General features: G+C 39.2%; 1 protein-coding gene across 1 annotated transcript; it reads left to right on the top strand.

Moving 5' to 3' along the window:
* Window positions 1-539: 539 nt before the first annotated feature.
* Window positions 540-3,371, top strand: LOC106307212 (probable beta-1,3-galactosyltransferase 4). The gene is made up of 11 exons (XM_013744100.1): window positions 540-968; window positions 1,259-1,349; window positions 1,441-1,505; window positions 1,576-1,787; window positions 1,863-1,926; window positions 1,993-2,065; window positions 2,142-2,262; window positions 2,339-2,426; window positions 2,511-2,636; window positions 2,708-2,814; window positions 2,886-3,371. The coding sequence occupies exons 1-11, from the start codon at window positions 847-849 to the stop codon at window positions 3,032-3,034; spliced, it is 1,218 nt and encodes a 405-aa protein (XP_013599554.1). The 5' UTR covers window positions 540-846; the 3' UTR covers window positions 3,035-3,371.
* The last annotated feature ends 7,946 nt before the right edge of the window (window positions 3,372-11,317 follow it).

Below are 11,317 nucleotides of genomic sequence, written 5' to 3'. Positions count from 1 at the left end.
AAAAGTAAATTTCTTTAATAAGTGTGTTTTAGCTAAAAAAATTTTATATTTAGGAAGAGAGGATAAATAATTAGAGTTGAGTTGTAAGGGGAAATGAAATCACTGATTGAGGATCATGTGCGGAACACGTGGTCAGTATTGATTCCATCTGTCGCTATTCTTCGACAGAACATGTGAATGTGAAATTCGAATTAAACTTTCGAATCAAACATGTTTGTTATATAAATAACAAAAACACACATTAATGTATAACAAATAATATGTTAATGATAGTTATAAATTATTATTACCGTGAAGAGAATATGTAATAATCACTGTAAATTGATTTGTTTGTTGTTTAGAGTTTTCTTTTTACCATGTTCGTTGTTCGATTTATTCGTCGGCTGGTCATGTCGGTAGCTTCATTTGTTTTATGCCATATCCAATCTACTTTTGATATTATTAAAGTGAAAGCTTAACTAAAAAAGCTAATAATTATGAATAATTAAACCATCCCGACACATAAAAAGGTTGACAGTAATATGAATTTGATTCCATTAATCTTCGGGCTTCAAGAACAAAGCCACGTCTTTGCTTGTCGTCTTCTCTCTCTCTCTCTCTCTCACTAATCTCTTTCTCTACATTCGTCTCCAATCTCTTTTCATAGGATCAATCAAAACATCAAAAGTCTAGTCTTTTCTTATCTCCGTCTCCCGAGGAGACAAAAGGCTCGAGATCTACTGGATCTGAAATCTTGAGGCTTGTGGTTGACTCGGACCGAGTCGTGTCGTGAGATGGTCGTCTCTGGTTTAGTACTTCTTTAAGGAGATTCTTTCTGGGGGGTTTGCTTAGAAGACACACACAAAGATGTCGATGAAGCATCATCATAGAGGATTAGAGCTGTCTGCTTCCAAGAGTTTTGTTTCAAAGAAATGGACTTTCTTCCTCTGTATCGGATTCTTCTGCGCGGGAACTCTCTTCTCCGACAGGTAGTAACAGAGCAATGCTCTGTAATTAACTCACCAATATTAGTAACTCTTCTGTTTTGTTTTGTTTGAATAATGAAGTTACAATGATTCTAGTTTCCTTCTTTGTACTCTCTATTTGGTAAAGTTAAAAGACTTTAATAGTACAAAAGCCTGTGATGCATTTTACCGACAGAAAAGTATATTCTCTCATAGACATAATGCTTGAGATCCATCTGTTGTTCCGTTGAAGAACCATAATCAATCATTACAAGCAGTTGTTCCACTAATCAGACTCTGTGTGTTTTTAATAGAATGTGGCCAGAGCCTGAAGCCAATGTTGTATCAAGGGAAGCTAGAGATGAACGGTTGCATTTAGTATCAGATGACTGTGATTCTTCTAAAGTAAGCTTTCTAATTTAGTTGAGTTTGGTAGTGTCATGAACCCCTAGAAGGGTTTTCTTGATTCATAGCCATATTCTCCATGTCTATTCAGAAAAGTTCGAAGCTTGAATCAAAAGACAGCCTTGGAGAAGCTTACAAGAGTCCAGATGCAATTCAGTAAGTGCCAAACAATCTGATATGGTAACTTCAGTCGGTTTTGGATTAAGCTTTTTTTCCTGTTATGCAGAACGCTGGACAAAACAATTTCTGCTCTGGAAATGGAGTTAGCGGCTGCAAGAGCTGCGCAAGAATCAATCATGAATGGCTCACCAGTGTCTGATGATTTCAAACTCCCTGAAACCGCCACCAGAAGAAAGTATCTGATGGTCGTTGGGGTAAACACTGCGTTTAGCAGCAGAAAGCGCAGGGACTCAGTCCGTGCTACCTGGATGCCTCCCGGTACGTTGATCTAAGCTCACTGTTTCAGCCTTTATGTATATTGGTTTTGGGACTGAACATGTGATCTTCTTGTAGGTGAGAATAGAAAGAAGCTTGAGGAAGAGAAAGGGATTGTGATGCGGTTTGTAATAGGCCATAGGTAAAGCTTGTACCTTAGTTGTTGCTTCCTGTATATAATTGTACTAATAATGTCTTTCATGAGCAGTGCCACTCCTGGTGGAATCCTTGATAGAGCGATTCAGGCTGAAGAAAGTAAACATGGAGACTTCTTGAGACTGGTAAAGGAGTCTTTGCTACGTTTTTTTTATGTTCGTAGCTTTTTGTTTTCTAAATTCTTATGTTTATTTTGAGCAGGATCACGTTGAAGGGTACCTGGAGCTGTCAGCAAAGACTAAATCTTACTTTACAACGGCTTATGCATTGTGGGATGCAGACTTCTACGTGAAAGTCGATGATGATGTGCATGTTAATATAGGTGAGAGTTATCTCAATTGTTATGTTTCTTGACATCTCAAGTTTTGCTCACTTCTGTTTACGGATACCCTCTGCAGCCACTCTCGGAGCAGAGTTAGCAAGATACCGGATGAAGCCTCGAGTCTACATCGGATGCATGAAGTCTGGACCCGTTCTTGCTCAGAAGTAAGCTTTTCACCTGATTTCAAGAGAATACTTTTTCTCATTACCATTGTTTGTTCCACATTCATTTCTCATTTGCATCGTTAGAGGAGTGAGATATCATGAACCGGAGTACTGGAAATTTGGAGAAGAGGGTAACAAGTACTTCCGCCATGCCACGGGTCAGCTCTACGCAATTTCCAGGGAACTGGCTTCTTACATATCAATAAACCAGTGAGTTCTTTCCCACAGGCATACACTCATACGTTGATTGTGTGTTAACCAATGACAAACTGTGTATACAGAAACGTGCTTCACAAGTATGTGAATGAAGATGTCTCTCTAGGATCATGGTTTCTTGGATTGGATGTGGAGCATGTAGATGACCGTAGGCTATGTTGTGGTACAACAGGTAAAAAGAATGAATCCAGGTTCCATTATTTATTTTTCAAGTATGGAAGTTTGATCAATGAGACACTGCAGATTGTGAGTGGAAGGCACAGGCGGGGAACATGTGTGTTGCCTCGTTTGATTGGAGCTGCAGTGGGATTTGTAGATCAGCGGATAGGATGAAGGATGTTCATCGGAGGTGTGGAGAAGGCCCAAATGCTCTCTTGGCTGCATCTTTCTGAAGAAACACAGTATGAGGAAGACGAGTACAGAGAGAAAGAGAGACAAAATCATGTTGTAGTGTAGGATACACACATTGGAAAACTACTCAAAACTTGTGTCTCTATATATGTATCTATGTATGTATCTTTCGAACTGAGATGAGAAGGGTGCTTTTTGCCCTCCTTTCTTGTTTCTTTTATGAATTTTTCCAGTTCTCTGGAGTTTTCTGCGCACAGAAATGCAGATTCTAGCTGCAACAAAGCAGACTCCATGAGCGCACTTTCAGAGAACTTTGCTTGGCTTAAAACATCCACGTTTTGAGTTTTGCTTCTTTATGGATTTTACTTCTTTTGTTGATTTTGTATTTTGACATGATTGTAGTAACGCAAAGGCTGTGACTGAAAAGCCGAATCCCATCCAAAAAAATAATACCAAACCCGAACTGAAATTGATTAAATATCTGAATCGAATGAAAATTAGAGTATCTGAAGAACCATCGGATCTGAACCAAAATGTTACAGATGTCCAAATATATCAGAATCAAACTTTTATAGTTGAATATATTAGCAAATTTTAGAGTTAATATCTAAAAATATATCCAATTTTAGAGTTAATATCCAAAAAAATATCCAAAATGTATAAGATATTTTAAAGTTGTCCAAATTTTTTAAAAATATATACAAATAGTTAAAATATCTAAAATAGTTAAACAATACTCAAAAATTAAAAATATTTAAAATATATATTGATTTTCCATCCAAATATTCAAATTAAACCAAATTTATGTTAAATGTGGATATTTTAGCATACATTTCTCAGATTTATATGTTAGATATTATTTTATATTTTGAAAAATTTAAAATATATATAAATTTAAAAAATTTTAAAAAAAATTATCGGGTTATCGAACCTGAACCGAACTCGCAAAGATCTGAGCCGAACCGAAATATAAATACCCGAATGAAGTTGAAATTTTTAACTTTTAAAATCCGAAACCAAATAGATCTAAACCAAACCTGAATAAGTACCTAAATATCCACCCCTATTTGTAAATCCAATGAGCTACAAACGGTATCGTTTTGACGCAGAAAAAGGCGGAGAAGATTCCAGAAGAAGAGCCATTGTTGCCGTCGTTGTGGATTTGGAAGCAGCCGCTGTCCGAACAAATATAGAGGCCCTAAACACAATAATGAATGTTCTTATGGTTGTGGTGGTTGTGATGGCCGAAGATGTCTTCAAGTTTGTGTAGGCCCTAGTTAATATGGTTATTGTTCTTTCAAGCGGGATCAGTATGGGTTGCTTGGTTCAAGGAGGAGGTATTAGATGGCTGCTTAAGTAACCTTTGGATCATAGCCCCGAGCAGACGCTTCTCTTGGCAGGTTAATAAGCTTCTTAAACTAAGCCAGTCCTTGTATGGTTGGATCAAGTTGCGTGTAGAGAATGGTCGGTCCTGTAGGTTCTAGACTGATAATTGATCACCTTATGGAGACTTGTGATCATACTTGGGCATCAATGGAGACTCGGGCCTGGGTATTCCTTTACATGCGACACTAGCTTCACTACATCGAGGTAATCACTGGCGAATTCCACCTGCAAGGTCAGAGAATCTCCTAAACATCCATGTTCTACTCACAGCCACTACTCTCACCGATTCACAAGATTACTATGAATGGGAAGTGGATGGAAAAAAGAGCTCCACTTATAGTACATGCATTGTTTACGAACAACTCTGTGATGCAGGAACCTTAGTATCTTGGCTCTACTCTGTTTGGAACAAAGGTGGAATCCCTAGACATAACTTCTTGGCTTGGTTATTTGTTCTGAATCGCTGTCCGACTAAAGACAGAATCTTGGGCTGGGGTCTCCAAACGTCTCCTACATGTGTTCTCTGCAACTATTTTCCAGAAAGTCGAAACCATCTCTTCTTTGACTGTCATTATGCCTGGAGTATTTGGGGTACCTTAGCCTCGCGATGTGGAGTCCAGCCAGAAAGGTCGTGGGATCGTGTATTGGGACAACTTCAGGCGCAGAGCAGAAATTCGTTGACGGGAACTCTGCTTCGTCTCTGCTGGCAGGCTTGCATCTACTGGACTTGGACTGAGAGAAACGGCCGTTTGCATCGACAGACTTTCCGGACACCAGAAAGTGTCTCGCGGACCTTAGTGAGGCAGATCACAGATAGGATCTCGTCTCTAAGAGATTCAAACCCTGCAGTGGCTTCTTCTCTCATACAGCAATGGCTGGCGTAATCGTTTCCTCCTCCGCCCCTACGCTCCTCTGCATCGTGATCATCGCTCCATAAACCGTTCAGTCTCTAGTTTAATGGGTGTTTTAAAAAAAAAAAAAAAAAACTCTTGGTCATTTATTGTGTGTCTAACTAACTAGTCTTCTGGGCTCTAAAACACTAGTCCATGGCTTGTATTTTTTAATTTCTCCTGCATTTTAATATGAAAGCTATGTTAAAAAAAAAAAAAAAAAAAAAAGTTTGTGTAGGCCCTAAACGGTTGCTTATGTCGGTGAGGGTTTTTTTTTAATCTTTTTTTCTCGCAAGTAAATTCTTTTTTTTTTCTTACAACATTCTTGTACTTTAGTCATGTTGCCAGCTTCTTAACTGGGAACAGTGTCGTCTAAAGAATCTTAGGCCCTAAGTCCATCATTAACTCTAAACACAATGAACAGTCCAAGAGATTTCCTATTCGTATATAAGAGCATGATTATCGGAAGATTATTAAGATGAAATTTTTAGCGGAATATAAGAATCTGTCTCTTAATTTTTAACTAAAAAAACTAAGAACCGTCTCTTAAAACTCTTATTTAAAAGTCGGTTCTTAGTTTTTTTTTAAAAGTTAAGAGACGGTTTCTTATATTCCGCTAAGAACCCCACCCCAAAAACCTCTCAATAATCATGCTCTAAGATTGTTCCAATATTTTTATTTTGGGAATCCAGCCTTTTAAGTTCCAAAACTATCTTGCCAAACACCCTGAGTTCACTGAGTTGGTTAAGGACGCATGGACCCGGCTCGGAAGCGATTGCTGCTCTCTTGTAGACCTGTGTTGGAAGCAAAAATCTATCAAAACAGAGCTCAAACTTCTCAATAAAAACAATTTCTCAAAAATTCAAGAAAGGGTTTATGAAACTCACCGTTTGTTGGAAATTGTGCAGGTACAAGCTCTCCAAACACTGACTACTCAGCTATTCCAAGAAGAAAGGGACTTAAATCAAAAATGGAAATTCCTGCGTCAGATTGAAGAATGTTTCTTCAGACAGAAGTCTCGCATTAACTGGCTTAGAGAGGGGGACTTGAACACAACTTACTTCTTCAGGATTTGCCAAGTGAGGGCCAGCTATAATGCCATCCGATCTTTCTTAACAGTGTGAGGCTCCCTTATCATTGACCCTCTTGTAATGAGTCAGCACGCCATTAACCTCTTCCAAGCAGTATTAGGACCCCTGCACAACCACCGGCCTTCCATTGTTTCTAGGACTCAGTGGTTTCAACAGCTATCGACCTTCTCTGTCTCGACCCAACAAGCTCAGATCATGGTTGCAATGCCAACTGCCATAGAAATAAAGCGCTTATTCTTCAAGCTAATTCCAAATAAAGCTCCGGGTCCAGATGGCCTTACCTCAGCGTTCTTCAAAGCATCATGGGAGATCATTGGAGAGGAGGTTGTGGGTTCCATTTATGATTTCTTCAGAACCACTTTCTTGCCAGCTACCGCCAACGCAACAATCTTGTCTCTTGTTCCGAAATTCCCTAGAGCCTCAAAGATCACGGACTCCCGTCCCATTTCCTGCTTGAATACTATCTACAAAGTCATCTCCCGACTACTTGTGCCCAAACTAAAGCCTATTCTGCAGCCCTTCATCCTTCCATGAAAAACACCATACTTGCAAGTGAGCTGATAAATGGTTATTATAGGAAAAATTGCAGCAAGAGAATTATTATAAAGGTAGATATTGAAAAAGCTTTTGATACTCTGTCATGGGATTTTATGTTTACCTGTTTGGAGAGTTTGCGTCTCCCCTACTTATTTCGGTCTTGGCTAAGGGCGTGTATCTGCAAAACAAGCTTCATGGTGGGTTATAATGGCACAGTGAATGGTTATTTCAAGGGGAAGCGAGGTCTAAGACAAGGGGATCCACTATCCCCCTATCTGTTCGTAATGGCAATGAATTACCTATCACTAATGCTCAATCAGCCTGCAGAGGCGAACAAGATCATGTATCATCCGAAATGCAATACTATGAAGCTTACTCACTTGTCGTTCGCAGATGACCTCTTGATCTTCATTGATGGTTCGATTGACTCTGTGCAAAATTTCCTTCAAGTGCTTCGGGAATTTGAACTTAAGTCTGGCCTTGCAGTTAGTTTCCAGGAGACAAGCTTCTACTCGTCTAGACTGACCGAGCAAGAGAATGATGCAATCAAAGCCTCCACAGGAATGACGCATGGAGAGCTCCCCTTTCGTTATCTAGGCGTTCTCTTCAACTCTAGGAAGCTGTCTTTACCTAACTGTCAGCCACTCATTCAACAAGTTAAAGTAAGACTCTCCTCATGGTCAGTCAAAACTCTGTCCTTCTCTGGTCAGTTGCTTCTGATTAAGACAGTGATCGCTGGCATAACTACCTTCTGGTGCTCCGCTTTCATCCTCCTCAAGGCCTGCATAGATAAGATAAATTCTATGTGTAATCTATTTCTCTGAAAAGGGAATCTAGATGGCCACCATTCCACAAGAGTAGCTTAGGACACAGTGACATTAACTAAATCGCAAGGAGGGCTAGGAATTAAGGATCTACTAACCTGGAATAAGACATGTTGTTTAAGGCTCATCTGGATGCTTTTCTTCAGAGAAGACTCTGTGTGGGTGACTTGGTTTAAAAAGGTTATCCTCAAAGGTTCCACCCATAATTACTGGACAATCAAGACAAGTCAAACGTACTATTGGCTTGTCAACAAACTGATCAAGATGCGACCGCTAGTCTTCCCGCTCCTTAAAATGAAAGTGGAAAATGGACACTCGACTCTATTCTGGCGTCCCAATTGGGCTCCTCCGGGATGCATCTTGATAGACCATGGATTTGACCCATTTTCATCCATGGTTTATAGGTGTTTTTACTACTTATTATTATATTATAGAGTCTATTTATTATATTTATAAGATCAGGAGTGATTTGGGGATTAGTGATGATTTTGGAGCTTTTTGTAGATATTTGGAGGAAGCACCCGAGATGACCATCGAGCTCGACCATCGGTCGATATTGAAGAGGAATAATCGATTGATGTTCATGTCTTGACATCGATCGATAGCGAAGCGCGCAGAAAGCTCTTTTGGTCACAGCCAACTTGAAGCCCAAGTCTTCACCAATTTATAAGATTACCCCTGACGAGTTTTAAACTAATTATATAAGTTTTGCCACCATGTTAGAGGCAAAGTGTGCTTTCTTGTTTTATTATTTTCACAGCAAAGGTTTTCTAGGATTTTGATAGATTGGAGAGAAGATTCAAAGTTATAATTTGTGATTAGAACTTCATTAATATCTATTTACTATTCTAATGAAGTTTTCTTACCTAATTGCTGTTATGAATTGTTTGGCCAAGTCTGAGTAGTTCCATTGTTAGATTTTAGGGTTTAAATAGGTTAGGAGAGATTAGTCTCAACTATAGATTGTTGAGTTGTGATAATTGTCATTAGGATTTTTCATTAATGCATGTTTCTAGATTAGCTACCTAGAACTTGCCCTAGGATTGATGGATAAAAGCGAGAGCTTCATTCTCATCCTGAAAACATTCTAACTGAGCTAAGTTTCTTGTTATGAGTAAGGCGGGAGCTGATCTAGTGAGCTTAGTAAGCTACCATTCAACCCGCGCATAAAGCTTAACTAGAAGCGCGTCGATCGATATCATTATTGCATAATCGATCGACGGAGCGAAAGGTGTATCGATCGATATCCATATAGGATCATCGATCGACACTTTCTAGTTGATCAACATACGATAGTTGAGATCATTAGATCTTGTTAATAGACAAGTCAAAACATACAAGAGCTGATTGACTTGTTGATTAAGTAGTTGAGCTTTACATTATCATGCATGCAACTCATTAAGCATCTGTAGGATTATAATCCCAAGTTTCGTGAATAAAAACCTTAAGTATTTTCTTTTAAGCACCAAAACCTCAACCAATCAATTGAACAAACATTTGTTCAATAAAAACTGCAATTTACATTTAAATCATCAAACCATCCTGCTTAACAAATCATATTAGATTCCTTAGGTTCCCTAGCTCCATGTGAATTCGATCCCTAAGTACTACAACTCGACCTCTTATTTGAGAGAGTATAAATCACTCCTTAAGGTAATTTGAGTGATATCACATCTCTTCTCTACAATCCTCTGCAAGCTCCAGACTTGGGATCCCTCACAAAGCAACAGTTGCTTCGCTTTGTAGGAATGGTAACTGGCATCTCTCTCATGCTAGATCAGAAGCAGCGTTACAACTCTATGCTTTCCTTACAACAATTGAGCTATCAACAAATGAAGACTTCTATGAATGGGATCTTCTAGGGAGTAATGAAGGAAATGCAAAACATGAGTAGTCTACACTTACCTAAAGGGCGAAATCGAAGATAAAAGCTGGACCAAGGTGATCTGGTTCTCTCGTTCAATTCACAGACACTCTTTCCTCTCCTGGTTGGTTAATTTGAATCGTTGCCCCACTAAAGATAGGATGATCGGTTGGGCCTGCAAGTTGATCCGGTCTGTGTGCTCTGTAACTCGTTTCAGAGTCTCGCGATCATATGTTCTTTGATTGCACCTTCAGTTTTGAACTACGGTCAAGGGTCGCCTCCCGCTGTCGTCTCCCACCGTTTCAATCCTGGAATCAGACGGTCGATCAAATGGAGTCACTCACGGGGGACATATCAATTTGTCTGCTCTCTCTTCTCGCTTGGCAGGCCACCATCTACTGGCTTTGGAATGAACAGAATGGAAGGCTGCATGCGCGATCTCTCCGTCCGGTCACCGTGATTTACACTGCAATAGATCACCAAATCCGAAACAAGATCCACAGTTTCAGAGATGTTAATCCCTCTCTATCTTCCACGGTGATGCAACGATGGTTCGCTACTGCCTAGCCCCAGATTGGCTTAGATTATCTTCCTCCATTAACTCCTCGATCTCGTGACTTCTCAACACCCAACTACCAACAACCTCCTACACTGCTCCACTTTGGGCCACTAGTGGATCTTTCAAACTTCGAGTCAATTCTAAACGAGATTCCCTTCTAGGGCTCTAGTATTATTTCATGTATTAACTTGGGTTTTTACCACAAATCACTGCCTTAAAAGGCCTGTAATCTTTTTCTTTTTAGTTTAATCCAATGAAAGCTAGTTTACAAGAAGAAAAAAATTTATTTTGATTTATTTCGGTTCAGTTTGATCAATTTTTTAAACAACCTATCTATTACAGGTCAAAGTCAAGCCAAGAATCACTCAAATCTTAGAGGTCAAAGGCACGACAAGAAATCTTCCATTTTTTATTTGTTATTTTTTTTTTTTTCAAAAAGAAAACACGTTCTCTTTTTTTTTTCAGTCATTTTCTTTTTTGTCTAATCCCTTGCTTCTCAATAAATATTAAACAATCTATTTATTAGAGGAACACAACCAAGAAACAAACTAAAAGAAATGTATCAAAGCTTTGGTAATGACGATATGGACGACATCATCTCAACGACACAGACTGTAAACTATGACTCAAAGATGCATGCCGCCGTTGACTCCCAAATTTCAGGATCATTCTCGATTCTGATTCGACAAGTTGAACGGTGTTTTGTGAGGATTAATAGCATTCGTTGTGAAAATCTGATGTCTCAAAAAACCCTACCTTCATCAGCCGCAATCGTATTCGAGATCCCACCTTGTTTTCTTCTTGCTGGAGAAGAAATTTGCCGCGATTATATGTGTAACGCCTTGTCTAAGACAATAATAGACAGCTGGATTCAGGTGCTCATCCTTCCTAAAATCTGTAAAGAAGCCATTGAACTAGGCAAAACAAGTCATGGTTTCTTGGTTGAAGCTCAAGTTGAAGCAGTCAAAGAAACATATATCAATGATGTTGTTGACTTTAATGATTACGACTCTGAAGGTCAAAGAATACCAACAAAACCAGATTGTCCAATCTGTCTGCTAGAGTTTGGTCAGAGTACAAGCACCATCATCACAAAGTTGCGTTGCTGCGACCATTGTTATCATGGGGATTGTATTCTCACGTGGCTACGTCGCAATCATTCATGTCCAATTT

This window comes from Brassica oleracea, chromosome C8 (genome assembly GCF_000695525.1).
Source record: "Brassica oleracea var. oleracea cultivar TO1000 chromosome C8, BOL, whole genome shotgun sequence".
Classification (NCBI taxonomy): Eukaryota; Viridiplantae; Streptophyta; class Magnoliopsida; order Brassicales; family Brassicaceae; genus Brassica; species Brassica oleracea.
This window is presented reverse-complemented; position numbering and strand designations above follow the sequence as displayed.